Source organism: Cupressus sempervirens, chromosome 8 (assembly GCF_028749045.1).
Source record: "Cupressus sempervirens isolate cs-2001-9-10 chromosome 8, ASM2874904v1, whole genome shotgun sequence".
In the NCBI taxonomy this organism is placed as follows: domain Eukaryota; kingdom Viridiplantae; phylum Streptophyta; class Pinopsida; order Cupressales; family Cupressaceae; genus Cupressus; species Cupressus sempervirens.
Genome location: NC_143125.1, coordinates 109482348 through 109503299, shown reverse-complemented (window position 1 = coordinate 109503299; position 20952 = coordinate 109482348). Strand labels below are relative to the sequence as shown.

The 20952-nt window shown below is 36.8% G+C and overlaps 1 protein-coding gene across 1 annotated transcript in view; it reads left to right on the top strand.

Moving 5' to 3' along the window:
• The window catches only part of LOC149541826 (uncharacterized), a 323442-nt gene that overhangs the window by 192782 nt on the left and 109708 nt on the right, over window positions 1-20952 (top strand). Inside the window, exon 6 of the mRNA XM_089796893.1 lies at window positions 13676-13815. Coding sequence (XP_089653019.1) covers window positions 13676-13815 — 140 coding nt within the window. The remainder of the gene's footprint in view (window positions 1-13675; window positions 13816-20952) is intronic.

The following is a 20952-nucleotide window of genomic DNA, read 5'->3' as shown; positions in this document are numbered from 1 at the left end:
GCAAACGCTAAGAAAGACAAAGAGGATATGCCGCCCAAAACTTCCTTCTTCTCGAAAATGAAGAAAATAACCGATACTAATATCGCTATAGTGGACATGATACAGATGAGGGACAGACTAAAGGAAGGACAATCCCCCTTGGCAAAGAGGATATACAAGAGCGGAATTGTACATGCAGCAGATTTTCCTCCTACTTTGCCTTGTCCGGAATTGATTATGGAGTGTGCATCCAGATTTGATCTAGACAGTAAATCCATCATTTTTGGCGAAGGGAAGAGAGTGTTGGCCAACATTGGCGAACAAGCAATTCAAGAGACATTTAATATTCCCCAGAGCAAGGGCATGACAGTTGTAATGGTGGATCAGGCGGCCAAATCATTTCAAGGTAACCAAGAGGCCTACTTCTCACATCTAAAGCGGAATTGGATACACGAAGGAAGGAAAGGAGTTAACAAATCAACAAGGTTTACAGTGGCAGATTTCAAGCCGGAATATGGCGATCTCATTGTTCTTCTCAGCCGGATCATGGGCCTAGCTCAAGCTATGCAATTCGAAAACTGGATGTACTTCTTCATTGATGAAATTGAAAAGGGAAAAGGAAAATTTGATTGGGCTAGGATCATAAGTGAAAATTTAGAGTTGCAACTTAGAACAGTTCAAAACCAAAGGCAATTCTACATGGGATCCTATCTGTTTTACTTAATTGCTAGATTGTATGAGAGTCCAGGACTTAGGGCCTTAGGAGAGATTGGTAATGGGCCGGGGCAATATTTGGTGCATGAATGCTATCCGCAGCTTCATTTGCACAATAACAAGGATTACAAGATGTTTTGCGATGCATTCGCCATGAAGACAGTAAGGGTATTACAAGGGGCGCCTGCTAAGAGACTTTCATTGGAAGCAGAAGCAAGGATTAAGAAGTTTGGGAGTTGGTTCATCCAATTCCCGCAATTCACATACATTAGAGTGGCAGGAAGTACAGTTTGTCCCAAGAGGCTTCCAAGATACCCGCCCGACAAGGTAGTTTTGATGGAATTGGCTAGGCAGCTTGAGCACTATGATAGAGTAATGATGAATGAGGGGAAAACAGGCATTTCCTTCTCAATTATAATTGGCAATGATAGTTGCCCAAATCGGGCCACCTTTGAGGCTACGGAAAAGGAATTGGAGTGGTGTCATCTAGGATGGTACAGAGCAAGGCAAGGATTCGACCCTGTTGGTCTTATCAAGGCATCTCATGGAAGCGAATTTAAGCATGTTCCCACTATAGAGGACTTTTGGGCCAATGCAAAGGATGATTTTCACGTGAGAAAGCTAGCTTTCTCGAGATTGTCGGTGAACATGATGAGAGATATCAGATGGAGAGGCCTTGATATTCCCGATCAATTGGAGGATGATCGTAGTGTGTTGAGAGAAGACTATGAGACAGTAGTTGGAACAGAGTTGAATCCAGTGGATTGGGACGATCATCAGGATCCTTCCTTGGAGGCAGTCACAAGGACAGTAGATATGCATACCGAGTCGTGGTATAATGTCAAGTTGAGAAAGCTACAAAGACAAAAGGTTCTCCTTACTTATGAGATGATGAAACCGAAGGAAGGTCTAGTAGAATCAATCAGACAGAAGGGTGAAGGAAGTGGCCGACAATCGGAGACAGTTAGAAATAGCAAGAAGAGGGCTTTGGAGGTAGAGAAAAGCCAAGAACGTTCGGAACCTCCAGCCAAGAGACAATGGGCAGCGCCGTCAAGGGAGAGTATAACTAAGGCTAGAAGCCAAGAGGTCAATTCGAGTGATAAACGGGCCGTAGTGGAGGTGAGCTCTGATTCGGAATCAAGTGGGTACAGTGAAAGTACGGAGTACTCCCCTCTCTCGGAGAACTAGCAAGGAAATATGGCAGAAACTAGTAGAGAAGAAGATGGGCCGATTGATATTGAAGAGATAAGTCAGGCGTCTAAGGCCATTGGTGATGCTTTGTTGGTCGAACCGAATCCGGATTTGGGGAGATACACTGCACCACTATGGTTAAGGCAAATGCTTATGCCGAGAGGCGAGGTGGTAATGGCTCACGCAGTTGATGATATCCAAGGACTAATAGAAAAGGATGATAGCGAGAACCAAAAACAGATGGCAAATACGGTGGCAAGGGTAATCAGAAGCGACAGTGATGGTCACCGAAGGGTTCAGATTGCTATACCAACAGTCAATAAGGCAGCGGATGAGATTGCAGCCCAGGAGTACGAAATAGTAGAACATAATTTGGGAAGAAATACAGATGATATGGAATGTGAGGAGGTTCAGGAAGGCATAACATCAATCAGAGAAAGATTGAGGAAGGCAAACGAAAAGATAGTAAAGTTGGAGGCCGAAAACAAATATTGGAGAGATTGCCAGCCAATCCAACAGCTGCATCAGGCAACCCTTCCTCAAGACAGCGGGAGCAATTCAGAAGAGGTATCAGCTCAGTTACATGAAGTAAGGGGTTGGATCTATGATTCAATCCAAGATGGGCGAAATTTCTTGCCCTCCTTCATCTCACCATTCCAATCATTGGTGACTGTTAGAAACAAATTCAGATTATTTGAAGAGGAATGGAAGAATTTTCTTCCCATCAAGGATTTGGTTATTCCTAGGTTGTAGGCGTTCATTAGGCTACCGGAGGCATATTTGGAAAGAGCCCGGTTGGTTGATGAGAGAGGATTGAGCATAGTTGAATCTTGGTATGTCGCATTGACTACCAGATTCAGAACACTTGAAGAAATTCATGATGAGATTGCACAACACGGCCCAAGCGTCGACACTTCCATTTCGACCATGATGAGCGACGTTGGGGTGGCGCTTGATTTTGAGGGTATTAGAGAGGAGGATGTCAGTGAGACAGGATTTGGATCGAGATTGGATGAGTTAGGAAAGGCTGCCGTCAAAAGGAAACATCTGAACACCCTTTCCTCACTCAATGCTTTTATTGGGTTTGCAAAGGAATATGAGAAGGATCACGAAAGGATACTACAAGCAGCAAACAGCGTGGCAAAGTCAGCAGAACTCCGAGCGAAGCACACACCTTGTCCTCCTATGGAAGAAGTTAACGAAAGGCTAGCTAAGTTCATTGCCTTAGCTAAAAGAACAAAAGAAAAAGGAAGAATTATATTAGAAGATCATCTTATGTAAGCTCAAGTGGCAACTTTCTCTTTCTTCTAGAATAGGACAAGTGTTTGTTTCTGATTGGCCACCATTTTGGTGCCTTCTCATTGGTTGCCACTTTTGCACTTTTTTCATTGGTCCATTGATGAGGTGGCATCTTCTCATTGGCCGATGGGGTGGCAACCCTAATTAGGGTTTTGGATCCAATCTGGATCGTGGATCTTGTTTTGATCTCTACCGTCCATTGTATTTTGGACCTCTATATAAGGCCACTGGCTCTCATTTGTAAAGGGAGGGGTTGGAGAAATTGTTGCGAAAATAATACCAAAGTGCTCTCTTTTTCATTGCATGTTGACTAAGAACATTGGGTGTTATTGCATGTTTTCTACTTCCACATAGTTAAGTTTTCTTTTCAAGTTGAAGCAATTTCATTTCAAGTTGTTATAGTAAGAGTAAAATAAGATGGATAGTTGCATGGTAGCTTTGGTAGATGTTTGATAGGGGTCAACACTAGGCCACTAGCATCCTAGCGGCTGGTTGGGAGGCTTTGTGTGGTGATCTAGTTTACTTTCCTTTGAAGCGTTGCATCTATGGAGGTAGGGCCGCTGGTTAGCCTTCATTAGATTCGATCCCCGTCCATCTGCTAACCTTCCATTCTTAGGAGTAGGAGTAGTTGAGTAGCCAAATTTCATGCTTAGAAGAGGTTAGTTAGAGAAGTAAACCAAAACATCGGCATTCTCACCTTCCATCGCCATTCACCCTACATTGCCATCATCGCGCTATCAACATCATCTAGCATTCACACCGAACCACCATCTCCATTTTCTCATCAAGATCCAAATTTTTTCTCAAACAAGAAAACGTAAGGCCGCCTATGTGATTACCAGCAAATCACATTGATAAAACTGAGCGAGTATCCAACGGTGTAAGGAACATTGGAGTTATACTCATGTCCCATGAGAGATAACTTTTCAAGAGAGGAATTGTGTATTTGATATTCTGTATCAAGCATCCAATTACTAATATGTTATGTAGTGACACAAAACTCGCATCAACAACTTCCAAAATCCGATCGATTAAAGACTGACTATATTCAAGAAGAATCAAGACTGGTCACTAGAGGGATCAAATTAAATAATATTGGTGAAGAGATTCAAGTATTGAACACAAATTCACACAAGAAACTGTAGAAAGGAAATCTTAAACTAAAAAGGGGAACATACAACAATAAACCTTCATTCAAAAGAAGGAAGGATATGTCTAAGGTACAGTGCTATAAATGTGATAAGTATGATCATCTTGTCATAAAATGTTTGGAAAGACTCAAGAATCAGGCCTCACTAGCAGAAGTCAAGGATATAGAAAGAATGGTATTCTATTCAACATTATCAAGTGAATAAATGACCATTAGAAATACTTGGGTCATAGAAAGTGGAGCATCCCATCATATAACCATATTCAAAGAACAACTAAACAGTTTGGATGAAGATTCAAATGCAGTTACTATTGGAGATAAGTCCACCTATCCTGTAAAAGGAATTGGGACCTGCACAATTCAATTAAAATCCAGAGTTCCCCTACAACTAACTGGAGCTCTATTTGTATCGGGAATCAAATGAAATGTAGTGTCCATCTCAACCTCGGAAGACAAATGGTGTATCCTATCATCTTCTTGGATGGAAAAGTCCTTACCTAGCCTAAGAACTCTAACATCAAGAATGCATATAATAGGAGTTCATGATTGCTGTTTGTACAATCTATGCAATGTTCAAAACCAAGCCTTGACTCATCATGTTTCCACTTTTGTGCCCTACCTTCCATTGAAAAACTTGTTAGAGGACTACCTAAATTAAACCATGAACATGATGGAATATGCAAGGGTTGTGTATTAGGTAAGAATTCTAAAGGGACTTTTCACTATAGTGAACAAAAATCTAAAAATGTACTTATTCACATTGATTTACGTGGACCAATGATAATACCCTCCTTAGGAGGATTTTTGTACTATGTTATTTTTGTTGATGATTGCTCCATGAAACCTTGGATTTATTTTCTAAAACTTAAAGAATCAAATGAAATATTAGCAAAATTCAAAGAACTCAAAGCTTTAAATGAAAACATGATTGGCAAAAGAATCAAAACACTAAGGTCAAATAATGAGGCAGAGTATATCTCTAAAAACTTTAAAGAATTTTGTAATACTACTGGGATTAAGAGGGAGTATAGTGTTCCATATAAGTGTCAACAAAATGGGGTAGTAGAAAGGAAGATCATGACGATGGTTGAAGCTGCTAAAGCTATGATGTATGATGAGGACCTTCATACATCATTTTGGGTAGAAGCGTCTAATACTACAATTTACATTCAAAACAAATGTCCTCACTCTAGTCTTGACAATATAACTCCTGAAGAAGGTTTCATTGGAAACAAACTTGACTTAAGTCACTTGGGAATATTTGGGTGCCTAGTTTATATTCACATTCCTGAGGAGAAAAGATCCAAATGAGAGCGATCAGGAAAGAAAGGGTATTTGTTGGAAATAGTGAGTCATTCAAAGCCTACAGGTTATATGTTCCCAGTCAAATAATAATTGAAATTAGCAAAGATGTAACTTTAAAGAAGACATTGCATTCAAAACATCTAAAAACATTGCTGGGACAAATGATGAGTCTTCTCAAGACATAGAGGAGGATCTCGTCTTTGAACTTTAGAGGGAGATACTCGTAGAAAATAATGAACCTTTGAATTTTACTCTTGAACCCGCTAATAATAGAGAAAAACCACTTTGGGCAAGGAAAATAATTAAAGAAGCAAAAAACTATGCTACACCTAAAGGCACATTTAGAGAAAGCAAGAAATGTAGAGGCCTCAAATTATGTTGCTCTTATGAGTGAACTAATTAAGTTTGAACCTCCAGATGTTGAGGAAGCAATCAAACATCAAGTTTGGAAGTATGCTATGGTCGAAGAGTATCAATCCATTGTGAAGAATGATGTTTGCGACATTGTACCTAGGCCTAAAGGAAAATCAGTTGTCTCATCCAGATGGCTATTTAAAATCAAACATGTGGTAGATGGAAGTATTGAAAAACACAAAGCTAGATTTGTTGCCAAAGGTTTCTCCTAAACAACAAGAATTGATTATGAGGAAACATTTTTCCCTAGTTGCTCAATAGACTTCTTAAATGACCATAATTGTTATTGCTGCTTCGAAAATACACCAGTTGGATGTAAAGATTGCATTTCTTAATGACATCATTGAAGAGGAAGTGTACCTAGAGTAACTTGAAGGGTTTGCTAGTCATGACAATACTTCTCATATTTGCAAATTGAAGAAAGCTCTCTATGACCTCAAACAAGCCCCTAGAGCTTGGTATGAAAGAATAGACAGTTACCTCACCAAGTTAAGATTTTCAAAAAATGATGCAAATCCTAATCTCTACTTCAAGGTAACAAAAGGTGATATGTTAATCCTTGTTCTTTATGTTGATGATTTACTAATTACAAGTGACGATCGTCTCATCGTGAAATGCAAACAAGATCTTGCTTTTGAATTTGATATGAAGGACTTGGGTCTCCTGTATTGCTTCCTGGAACTAGAAGTATAGCAAGAAAAAATTATATCATTCTAAATCCAAGTAAATACACTTTTGATGTTCTAAACATATTTGGAATAATGGACAACAAACTCATGTCTATGCCCAACATAGTAACACGGGGATGCATCCTCCCCCATTTTGCCCCATGTCCCAAAAACTTCAACGTACTGGGGACTTTTTGTTTAATGTTCGATGTTCCAATTCAATGCAATGTTACTCTTTTACATCTTTATATCTTATATTGTAATACATATTTTCATAACAAGCATTTTAAGAACTATACACACACACACACACACACACATGTATACATACATATACCTTCATCCTGTGCCCCCCCTCACTAGCCCCCCACTGTTCCCAAATTAAGGTCCCTCTGTCCCCCTGTCCTGGAAACTTGTCCCCCCATTCCGCTGTCTCCCCGTCCCCCAAGGCGGTGTAACTATGACACCCAAGGAAACAAATCTACATAAACTAAAAGATGCAACCTCTGGGTCAGAATTAGCCAATCCCACTTTCTCTTGATGACTAATTGGATCCTTGATGTATTTGGTGAATACTAGGCCAAACATTTGTCATGCTTAGACATTTATTATGCTACAAATGCTTTCAGTCAATTCATGTATGAAACCAAGAAAATACATCTTGTAGTAGCAATTGATATCATGAGGTATCTATGTGGAACTATTGGACTAGGATTAAAATATGATAATGTTGATATATATCTACATGGATATTTTGGCTCAGATTGGGCCAGCAGTGTTGTTGATCGAAAAAGTACCTCAGGTTGTTGTTTCAGTTTTAGGATCTGCCATGATATCTTGGTTCAGCATAAAGCAATCCTTAGTTGCATTGAGTTCTGTGGAAGTTGAGTACATTATAGCATCCATGGGAGCTCGAGAAGTAGTATGGTTAAGGAAACTACTGGTAGGGTTGTTTAGACAATTCTTGGACCCCACTATCATACATTGTGATAATCAAAGTTGTATAAAACTTTTAGGGTCCATTTGTTTAGCGGAATTACCAAAATTGGGTTTTGATTCAAAACTTGATTTTGTCAAAATTAGGTTTTGTATTTTGAAATCGGTTTTTGGGAAAATAGTTTGTTACGTTTGGTTCACATGAAAGATAAGTGGGAAAATATATCTTTTGTGTTTGGTTTGTAAACTTGGAAATGGGTCGAGCCAAGTCGTACTGCTGGTCCAGATAATAAGGACTGTAGGCCTCTAGGTGGAGCTTGGTTTTGGAATATACATCATTAGAGAATACATAATAATCATTCGGCTTGCTTTTAGCAACTAGGATTCTTTCATTGGGAAGAAAATTTATAGTAGAATGATACGTTCAAGGAATACTCCACGGATCCAGGACAATAAATATGTTCTTTGCGGGCATTGTAGGTCTGTAAAGACATTGGTTGAGCATGGGCACCCACGCATCTTGCCACCCGACGGACCCTTTTTCGACACCATTGATGATGAGAATTTCACCTGTTGGAAGAATGATCATGTCCTCCATCAATCTAGACCCGAGCATTTCTACCATACATAGCCCTAAGAGCCCCTATTAACCCTCCTAAAAACAAGGAACTGGCAATAAATCCCAAAACCCCTTATCAAGGCCTCTTGATACCTTCTAGTCTTTGTTTCCTATTGAACTAGGCTTGAAGATTTTCTACGTCTTAGGTTCCTATAGTGTTCATATGGTACGGCTCCAAAAAACCCCTATTTTGAGGGTTTCTAAGGCAATGACAGTGAAAGTCCCTCCAATTGTTCGAAACTCTTCATCCAACCTTCCCCTTTGGATTTTGGACTTTTGATATCCTACTCCATCATTACCTATGCAAGACTGGCACATGCCAATCCTCTGTTCTCACCAAAACTCCTTTACAAGCTTTCATTGCGCCTTGCCAAGCCTTCCTTGCTTGCCTAGGGCTCGCTCGTAAAAATAGCTACTTGACTTGCACAAACCCCAAAATCACTATTTACATAATGTTCAGGGGTTATCACTTGATTTCCAAAGGCCATAGTGTTTTGACCGTGGAAGCTCAAGCTATAGCCATTTGAATGTTGGTTATTCAAAATTGGACAACAGGGACACAAAAATTAACTAGTTTTGTAAACCCTATAAAATGAATGCTCAAGATCAAAACAAGCATGCCCAGAATTAACACATGATCTCAAGACATTATTCCATTCAAAACAGTAAGCTTTTCAATCAGGTTTCTTTGCTCAATCCTCCAAACTCCATTTTCTGTCAAACAAAACTCTCCTTTACATATGTGCTGTCTGTACAGATGTATCTCCAACCCCTGGAAATGAGTTGGAAGGTGTTTATATGGGCTCTCCCAACCACCTTGTCAACCACCTTGTCCTTTGTTTCAAGCCATAACTGCCCATGTTGCCCTTTGTTCCAAATTGTGCAAAAATTGCAAAGTTATCAATGAACAATTTTGACAACTTTTGCAATCTAACCCTCCAAACTTGGCCAGTTTGGTTTCCAGCTTCATTAAATGAACCTAGGACATCTAAGGACCTCCTTTGAACACTTCTTGCCCCCTTTTAGGTATTTTTTCAAGTTTTGCCTCATAGAGCCACTTTGAGCAATTTTTAGGCTTATCAACACCTACTTGCCTACAACTTGACTCAACCTAGGATCTCACCTAACCACATATCTAAATCCTACCTTGGGACTTTAAATATTGTCCTTATTCTCTAAATGGTTGGTTAGACCATTTACAAACCAAAATTTTAGTTAGGGTTTTACCTTACCCCTAGGTGCTTCTGCACCAACCTGATTTTGCGTATCCCAATTCCGGTCCAATTCCGGGAAACAAACAGGCCCTTAGTGAATCTAGTATTTCATAACAGATCAAAACGCATTGGGATCCCCTATCATTATATTAGGTACATGTTGGAAAGAAATGTGACACGACTGAGATATATTAGCACGAATTAACAAACTGTTGGCATTCTAACCTAATCCCTCTCAAATTTAAAAGTCAAACACTTTAGAGATAAACTTGTATGATAAAAATGCAATTATATTTTATAAGGTTAAGTATTAGTATATTTTTTAATGTTAAAAGATGTTTGTGTATACTATTTTCTTATTATGTGAGTTACTACATGATTATGCAGAAACTCCATGAAAGGGGACCATATTTCATTGATGTTTGATTGTGGTTACTATTGTAATGTGACAATCTTAACAATAGTTTAACCTGCTATCATGATGGATGCCTTTTGGTTGATATTTATGGAGATCATGATAGTACACATCTCTATGTAACCATCTAATTTACATTTTTGAGATATGGCATGGTGGATATTGTGAGATATAGTATCATTATAGACACCATGTGAAGATATTTTCTTTGGCTGGCATCATGAGACTTGATGCTAGTGCACATACCAAAGAAATTATAAGTATGGTGAATATATTATGAATGATATTTTTGGATGTACCATACTTCGATGATGCCCTAAGATTGGGTTACAAGACAATCTGCAAATAAATTATGAAGGACTCAAGAGAGATCACTCCAAAACTGCCTCTACATAAGAATTTACCAAAGCCTTGTCGCGTATTACCATATTTGTTAGATGTTCCGTATATATTTTTAAATTTAAACCGAAGTTACATGTCGAAGTCATGTTCTCAGCCACAAAACATTAAGTTGGGTGATTGATGCATAGGAAGGGAATATGGTTTGATGTTCTTTGGGTGTATCCTACATATCTCATTATTAAATAAATTGAACATTTCTAAGAAACCAGGTGTATTGGTCTAGTTGGTTTTTAGATTGCATAGGTAGGAGCTAGTGAATTAGATTTCAATATAGTAGAAATTATTTTCTGCAATTGTAGTAGACTTGATTTTATAGTAATGTAGAGTGATTTCTCGAATGATGGTAGTCTCTGAACTGTGAAAACAAAACTAGTACTGTTTTAGCTTAGGGGTTTGGTCACCTACTAGTACAATAGGGAATGACTGAAATGCATTTCTCGTTAGGTTTGGACTGAATTTGAGAGGGGCTTGAAGGGATTGATTCATTTTAGTTCCTCCTATCCAGGTCACCGATATGCTCCACCTCCGCTACCCCTACACGGTGGGCCCTACTATTTTAAAGGGATCATTTAGCTTTCTCATTTCCCTTTAGAATAGTAGGGCAATCTTTCTGTTTGGACACAACCTTTCTTTTAGTCATTCTTCCCACCCAAGATGTAGAGGGATCAAGGCCCCTTGAAGGTTGTAGTCCCTTACAACATGCTTCTTGAAGTGATGTTGCCATGTGACGTTGAGCCATAGAAACAAGGCTTTATGGAAACCCCATCTTATTTTGGCAAAAGAGAAACTCCTCGGATGTGATATCTAAGAGAAAAGGTTCTCTAAGCTTGATGTTGAATGTTGCATTCAACTTAAGGGGGATAAGTGTTAACACTTACGAATCGAACGACTCAAAAAGATAATATATACTAGTCTTAAATTGCACTCTTATAGTAAGTTTTGGTGAGAGATGAAATGAATAAATATAATTACAATAGACAAGGAATGAAATATACTCTTGAGATCATTGGATTTAATACTTTGTGATTACTGCAAAGATGAATTAACTAGATTCTATTCATTACTAATTTTAAAAATAATTATTGTTTGGTGGTGATCTCAGTCTATCAAAAAAGTAGAATATCAATTTAAAAGTAGAATACTTAGTAAAACAATTAATACTAGAATATATTTGCTATTTTAAATCGATGTTGTAGTTGTATTAAACAAAGGCGATGAAAACTCCTTATATAGATTTACAAAGACAATGTTTCTAAAAGAAACAATCGTGAACTAAAGACAAAAATAGAAACTACTTAATAAACTAAAGACTAAATAAGATGACCATTAAAGAAACATTATAATATTTTAATACCCTCCCTTAATGGTCATTGTCTAACAGTTGTCTTTTGGTCACATATTCTTCAAAATATTTTGCTGCTGTTGAGACCCTCCTTGGATTTGCAAAATGTGAATGGCCAAGAAGCCAAAATCCATCAAGAAATAAACAAGAAGGATGTGCACTTCTTCAAAATGATTTGCAACAAGAGACAAGAGCCTTCCATTGAGATAAGTCTGCCATTAACCCTCACATAATCAAAAAAACATCTAAGCACAAGTCATCACAAAATATCCAACCAGATGTTGGATAACGAATCTGCTCTTCCTTGGAGACAAAGATGAACAATGAGAACAAGTAGCATGATTTTGAGGAAAAATTGAGAAACCCTCCAAACTTTGTAGATGAGTGAAAACGGACTACAAAAAGCAACAATTTTTAAGGAGAAATCAATGAAAACCCAACACAATTCTTGAGGTGAAAAAATTGATCAAAACCTAGCATGATTTTTGAAGTAAAAAATCAATCAAATCCAATATGATTTTTGAGGTGAAAAATCAATCAAAACCAAAAGAATCTGAGACATGGTTAAGAGAATACAAAGGTTCATTTTTGAGGAAAAATGGTAAAATCCACCAGATAAGTTTTGAGGAAAGAAATTATAAACCTACAAGGGAATCCCACGAAACTTTGTGAATTGCAAATTCTGAATTTTGTAAGGGAACATTTATAGAATCCCATAAGAGATTTTTTAAGGGAAAAAATTATGAAAAGCCATAAGAAAATTTTAAGGGCGGAGAAACGTGAGACTTCACATGGTAAACCGGCACATGCAAGCAACATGCAAGTACATGCAACAAACATTCAACCCTTTAAAATTAGAGACTTTTGCTGCAACCAAGAAATCGCAGGATCGAAAACCCTTTTACCAGGCTTGCGATTTCCAGCAAAAATCATCGAAGACAAACCAAAAAAGTTTCATAAAATAACTAACAATCTTATTTTTAAAATTCGGAAAACAAATTTCTGGAAAAAAATTCTAGATCAAAAGAGGCTTGAATTTTCCTTGAAAAATCCGCGAAATTTTATGAAATCCCATTGACCTCTGATACCATGTTATGAAAAATTGATGTTGCTGTAGTTGTAATAAACATAGTAGATGAAAGCTCCCTATATAGATTTACAAAGATGATGTTTCTAAAAGAAACAATCCTCAACTAAAGACGAAAATAGAAACTACTTAATAAACTGAAGACTAACTAAGATGAGCATTAAAGAAACATTATAATATTTTAATAATATCTTATGGACAGCTGCCATATCTTTCCATTGAGTTCAAAATCAACTTTCAAAGTATATCTCCAATTCAAGTCTTGTGATGATGGTCTGGACTCTATATGATTTTTCTGTAAGTAGTTAACAATTTATCAACCTTTTATAGTTAACAATTTATCAACCTTTTATAATATAAATTAGACAGGTGCGAATAAAATGATTATTTTCTGCGAGTCTTAAGGTGGGTGCTGTTGGCATGAACTTGTTTATGTACATACTATACTTTGTATTGTGTCTCAATAACATATTTTAAGATCAGAACAGAATGGTGTGAACCTAATCATTAATGATGCACTATGCCCAGATTATCTATTATTTTGCTTTAGTGATAAGTTTCTGACATCCATAGATATTGCTGTGCTATATATATGTTTTGGCTCATTCACAAATGAACCGAAAGAAGTTACTGACTAAAAGAGCTGTTTGTTTGGTAATGTCATTGGATTGTATGGCCCATTCTAAGCATCCAACCTTCATATTTTTACCATAGAGCTCAAAGTTATCTGTTGGGATGTCCTATCTTTCTTCCATGAGTAACTCCATTTTAACATAACTAGCTTATTCAACAAAGTTCTTCCTTAACAGTGCTTTTTAAAAAATTCCATTAATTTTATTTTTTTGCATAAGAATATGTTTTATTTGAAAATATGTGGGCTTTATTTAAGAGAGTATGCATTATTATTTGTACTAACCTTTTGTTTGTGGAAACTATTTAGGGTTTCAGTTGCACAATTTCTAAACTAACAAAAAAGCACCCAGTTACTGATAGAGGAGTGATAGCGATCGCTGAAGGTTGTGCTGAACTTGAAGTATTGAGCTTGAGTGGTTGCAGTAAGGTTACTGACATGGCCATAAGGTACACATTTTTTCCCTTTCTTATTGTTATTAGATCTTTTTTTTACAAATTTTACTACTATCATTAGGTACTGTATTATTAGAAAAGAAGATAAGAAATGTAGACATATCTCAACTGCTTTGCCTATTTTTGGAATGTTCAGGGGACTAGTCTTTTGGCTTCTTAAAGGGAGTGAATTTTTAGTACTTATCAAAATCTCAGACCGAATTTCTAGCATCAGTGAGTTTTAAGGGATTTTACTAGTTGAACAAGGTATTAAGTTTTCGTGGAGCTCACCAGGGATAGGCACGACGATGCACTGTAATGTGCAACTCTGATTAAAGCTTAAGTTCCTGATTCAATTGCAGATGGGATATATAAAATGGCAGTGCAATGAGAAAGGAATTGAGTGAAAATTGAGCTTCAGAAATAAATGTTATGCTCACTGTGTCTTTAATAGGGCTGTTTGAATTTTCTATCGTTGACTTGGGATATATCAGTTTGCTCTGTAAATAATATAATTGCTGAATGGATGCTACGGGTTGAAAACTTCAATCCTATATTCCCTTGTTATTGTGGAGTCATATATGATTGAGCTTCTAAGAGGATGTTTTTTTCAGACTGCTAATTAGATTTTATTCCTGTCCCTGATCGGTTACTATCTTTTTTCTCTTGGTTCAATGCTATATATGTCCCGCTGTTTAGTCGCTGCCTGAATTGAATAAGTCCGAATATTCTTCCCATATTAATCTGGATTCTGAGCATATGTTTTCAACCAGTCTATCCTTTTTTATCCCATGGGAATATATTCCTTTTTATATTGTAGTGATGTCTCTTTAGAGAGACATTTCATTTTCTATCTTGTAATATTAGATATTAAAATATCAAATGTTAAATATTACACATTATTTTACTTGGTTAAAAATGAATTTAATTATAATATTAAAATATTAATATCATAAATTATAATAATTAGAATACTAATAATAAAAATATGTAATTATAAGTACAAAATTTCAATTTAATAATGATAATACATTATAATATTAAATTATATATATATATTTTCGATAATGAGTATTAAAATATTAATATTAAAGTAACAAGAATATTAAAACAAAAATATACAAAATTTAATATAAGGAATAAAATTTATATATATTATTTTTAATTATATTATAATTGTATTTAATTTATATTGTAACTAAGCTGTACTAAAGTATTATATTATTTATTTATCTACCTTTAATTTTATTATTATTATTTATCTATTAAATCTTCTTTAATTATTATTTATTTAATAAAATCCTATTTTAGAACGGGGTCATCATATATAACCTTTGATTCTTCAAAATAAGGGAAATGACCAGTTTTCATTCATGATAGTTGAAGGTCGTTCAAGACAATGTTTTTTTTGAATTCCATGCATAGGAGATTTTGTTGCAAACTAATTTGCTGAAAGAGAAATATGGAAATGTTCAATGACACGTCTGATGGAAGTGTATAATGGCACAACTAAAGACACTGCTGCCCCCAATCCCCCTTATAAGTTAATGCTTTTTAAGTTGCATCAAGGGCCATCATGCAAAGAATGTTAAAACATGTTTTTTTGCCAAAAATATGTAATGTCCCCATTTTCACGAGCGTCAAGTTTGAGGGATTAGCCCTCTTAGACCCTTGTAAGCTAATTATTGTGGATAGAGGGTCTTGTGAGGAAGACGCTTGGTTAAGGCTGAAATTCTTGCCTTCTCCAGAATTTAGTATGTTCTGGCTTGGTCTTTGTTTGGTTCAGATTGACCTTCATTTGGGCCATGTTTATACTTACTATTTAGTATTTATCATACTTACACCGCCTTGGGGGACAGGGGAACGAGGGGACAAGTTTTTGGGATGGTGGGACAGAGGGGCCTTAATTTGGGGACGACAAGGGGACAACGACGGGGGACCGAGGGGGTTGTATATATTATACATATGGTACTTAAAATGCTAGTTATTAAAAGATGTATTGCAATATAAGATACAAAGATGTAAAATAATAAGAACTTGAACATTGTATTTAATTGGAACATCGAACATTGAACATAAATAGTCAAATCAGCAAATAGTTAACATTGGGACATTCCCCCATCCTTGGCGGAGGTGGTGAAATCTGGTGGTGTTGCTGGGGACAGGGTAACAGAGCCACCAAGTCCTCGGTGCATCCCCGTCCCTGTCTTATTATGCTATTTATAGTAAGTCTGATGTTGATCGAGAATTTTTAGTAAGGTAGTCATATAGATACAGAATGTCGTGATTGACTCCTTGGTTTAGATGGGTGGTTAAGTTAATGAGTATTTAATGAGATATTAATATTTCACTTAGCTTATTGATATTTACCTATTTGAGTTATATTATAAAGTTATAAATTAACTTCATAATAAAATGGGGGTCATGTTGAGGATAATGAGTAATCAATACTCATTGATTAAAGTTGTGCTTTAGTAATGATATATTAAAAGTCAATTCATTGTTATAAAAGATATCAAAATCATTAAAGAGCCTTGCTAATGAAGATTCATGGAGAATTATTATAAAAGAGCCTTGGAGAGAAAACAAAAACGATTCTATTGTGCATTTGATATTTTATGAAATTGTGTAAGGTTTTGAGACAAGGGTATCATAAGGAAGAGATTGAGAAATTGTGAATTTTCTATAGAGGATGTGCACTCTAAATTGGTGAAGCTATCTAGTGAAATTGTGCTAGAGGATGGTATTATTTAGTGCCATCATTGTTTTTTAATTTGTGCTCGGATTTGAGAGGTGGATTCAATGTTTCGTCGTAGGAACAATGTAATGTCCCCATTTTTTCCATCATCAGGGTTTAGAGATTATCTTATTATTGTGATCCTCGTAGGCTAATTATTGTGGATGTAGGGTTTTTTGAGGTAGTGGCTTGGCTTGGGAGGGTCTTGTCTTCTCCACAATTCAATAAGCTACAGGTTGGTCTTTGTTTGGCTTAGAATGAACTTCATTTGGGCTTAGTTTTGTGTGCTTACTATTTGTGGTAAGTCAGGTGTTGATTGAGATGGACCCTTTCTATTTTTGGAAAGTGCATTTCGTTAGATGGAGAAATAATAGAAGTGACTCCTATTTCAAACGACATTTAAATGATGAATATTTTGGAGTTCTTATATTTTTAGTGGCCAAATTATAATTAAATTAGTAAATGGCTTATTATAAAGTTATAATTTAATTTTATAATTTTACTTAGGCTGAGGGTTGAGTTATCATAGGAAGGGGCCATTTATTTAATTAATTATATGCCTATGCCAAGTATTAAATGTTACTAAAAGAGTTGTGTTGGAAAGCTTCAAGAGTTGAGTTCTTTTGGGAAATCATTGCAGTTTCTGAAGTTGAGTTCTTTTGGAAAACTTTTGTCAACAAGGGGTTATAAATATGAGCTCATTGTGAAGGAAAAGACATCTGATTATCCGATTGATTATTTACTTTTGTTGCTTGTGAGGAGTTCTGAGTTTGTTGATTTTGTGCCCTTGTTGAAGTATAAGGGTTTGGAGCCGAGTAGTGCTTTGTAGTTGTTGAGTGTTTGACGCTGAAGGAAAGTCATTGATGAGAGAGAAAGTGTTGCTGCAATTTATCATTTATACTTGCAGTTGTTCTAAGGAGTTATTGTGCGTATTGGAGAAGCTGCGAACAACACATATAGCAGCGTTTTTAGTCATTTATCATACTCGCAATCACAACGGGAGGATCTGAAATGCATTCCAAGGGTTGTTTTGCATTTCTACAAGTCTGCAATTGAATCACATGTTCTACGTTTGGTATGCTGAGGGCTGCGATCTGTTTGAGTGGAAAATTATACACCAAATTGAGTTAATCATGGTTGCTACAACTGGTTATCAGTAAGGCTGAAGGGTAGTGTGGTGAGGAAAGGCTGCCGGAGTAATTTGTTTGCTTACTACAACCAGGTTCCAATATATATATTTAGTTGATGCAATTTTAATTTGTTTGGTTATCTTTGCTGTGTAAAAGTCAGATTTGCATCAATAGAAGCTGTTGTTTGTTTATGAGTTATTTTGTTAGCAGTGCACTTTATTTGTATTTTATATTTTAAAAGGGAAACAGAGTGAAAAACAAATTCTCTCCATTCATCATATATACAGTAATAATGGAATTGCATGCCAAGTGTTTGACAAAATGTCAAACTATTGTATAGTGAAGGAAGTTGATGTTTGATTAAGCCATAACCGGTGAACGGTTATTACAAACAACTTGCCAGAGAGGGGTGTGCTTATATATTGCAGATTGCAAATTCAAAAGGCTGCATTAGGGAACTTAAGAAGTTGTATCTCTGAATGAAGGACGACTCTCATATTTTCAGGCTGTGATAGTGTTTGGAGGGGCAGTGTTAGGGTTTGTAGTGACCACATTTCATATTGGGTCAGCATTAGTGAGGGCTGCGGTCTGAAGACAAGAGGTATATTTTTGTTTTAGAGTGCCTTCATTATTAGCTATGTTACCAAATGCTTCCTTGGCAAGCCCAAACTTTGGTCCCATTCCTGCAAAAGTCTAGTTCTTATCATATTCTTGCAGAAGTGTGTCAAAATTCTGTTAGACAAACCCGACACAAATTTTGCAATTTCTATGGAAAATTGCCAAATCTACAGCGGGACCCAGGCCGAATTTTACCAAAAATAGAATTTTTTTTGCTTTGTTAAATTTTTTATAGGTCCATCTTAGTCAATCCAATCCTCCAACCCTAAAATAGACCACAAAAAAGTCTACAAAGAGAAAACATCTACCATTTGGACTAAAACACTAAAATATATATGCAATGTTTCGTTCCCATTTGTAGGCGAAGGTTCCAGATTCTGTCATGTCCCCACTCTAGCTCAGTCTAGTAGAGACATGTGAGTCAGCCTATTATGGGGTCTTGTAGGTTGATAGGGTTGGATAGAGACCTAATATGGTTATTCAGTATTGGGGACTTGGTGTTCTAGCGGTTATTGATCAGTTGGGAGACGATCCTTGTTTTTAGGAGATAGTTCCTACATTTATGGGGTTCATTCCTGCTTTTTAGGAGGTATGATCATGCACAGGGTTGGGTTTCCATGAGTTTGCTCTTTGGGTTCAGTTTCAGAGGGATAAAGCTTGTTTCCTAAATTTTAGGAGCATCCCTAGATTTCAGGGATGAGATTGCCAGTGGATCCTTGATTTCCGACTTCAGTCACAGACAGGTGACTGGATGATTTTATAGTTTGTGATGTCAGTTGGGCATTTTGTAGCTATTTGGGTTATATTTTTAATATTTCCTAACTTAGCGTTTAATAATTAAATAAGGCTAAGTTAATAGCCATTTTGGAGTAATAAGGGGTTTTTGACCTCATCTGGATGTGTACCCCTTGGTGTGATAGCTCGTTGGAAAAATCTTGAACTTTTCTAAATCTCTCTTTCGTCTCAGGGCGATTCAATGAATGGATTTATTTCTACGGAGAAAAATGTCATTTTCTAGTAACATGGCCACTTTAAAATAAGACTTAAATCATTTTTGTAACCCAATGCCTTTTGGAGTCACTTTAGGGTTCGATTTGCTTTGGAAGGGGTTATAAGGAGATGGAGGCGCCATTCCTCACGATATCTTATGCATTTTAAAACTTGTTTACAAATTTGCTCTGCTTGGGCGATTTTATTTTGGGACGCAAACCCTAAGGTATTTACTGGCTGGGACATAACCCTCAACAGTATTTGGTCTTATAATTTTCAGTGGTATCAGCTGTTATCAGGGAAGGAGGACGCCATTTCAGCTTGGGCTTGCAGTATCGTTTAGCTGGGCGTGATTATTGGTACATGGGAAAGTGAGCCTTGTAGCAGTAGCCGCCATTTGCAGCACTTTGAAATATAGAGAGTTGGTTAATTAGTAGCAGACGTATGTATGTTCGAAGCCCTTTTTCATCAGCCAGTTTTGGTGTCATTGTTAGGGGAAATGTACTGGATCCTTTATTTGGCTCTATAATTCAGAGATCTGCTTGGTATGATTTGTATCAACTTTGATTTTACTGCATATTGTTATTTATTTTCAAACTCTTTTCATATCATTTGCTCCTCATTTCTATGTTGAATAATCATCAAAAACGCAAAAACAAGCAAACTCTTTTGCATTTCCGTCTAGTTTTGCAAAAAAGCTTTAATAAACAGGAAAAAAAAAATTACAAAATATATATATATATATATATATATATATATATATATATATATATAATAAAGCTATAGCAGATTAGCAGCAGAGATCCATCAGGGGTCTTTCAGATTCAACAATTCTGTCCGTTAAATGTCAATTTGTAAGCTTGGATAGTGGACACTAGAAGTCTGTACGGTGGATAGAGAGTGCAACCGCAGAGGTGTACTGGCTGGATACTGTATGGTACTGTTGGCCTAGAGGTCGTATGACCTGGATGCTGTCTGGTGATGTGTCTCAGTCGTACGGTGGAGGCACTATTTTGTACGGTGGTCTGTGGGAGTGATGCTGAAGTAGTCCTGTAATGTTCCATTACCGTTTGTAGTCGAAGGTTTCGGATTCGACAATTCCCTTGGTTAAATGTTAGTTTTTAAGCCTACACAGTGGACACTAGAAGTCTGTATGGTGGACAAAGTGCAAGCGCAGAGGTGTATTGCTTGGATACCGTACGGTAAATGTTGGACTGGATGTCATAGAGCCTGGATGTTGTACGATGATGTGTCTCAACCGTATGGTGGAGGCACTATTCTATACGGTGTTCTGTGGGAGCTGTACGGTGATGTTGAAGTAGTCCGTATGGTGCAAGTGGAGATGGATTCCAACAGAGAAGGTGGATCCATACGGTGTAAATCTAATATTTGGTGGAGGCCGTACAATTGAGTGTATGAGCGAAGGGTGATGGGATGTAATAACTTTGCCAGGTATTGCATGCATCCACGCAAGAAAGATAAATCGCTACCAATAACAATATACTGTAGGTGATTGCACATAGAAACATAACAATAACACTTCTCATTCGCTAGATACAGATGATAGATAAAATGCTAGAATAGATAATTACACACGAAATGTATATTCGTAGATGAAGATGATGCTCCAGGTGTGCCAAACCCCAAGCAAAGTAGAACACAACAGAATAGGGTGAG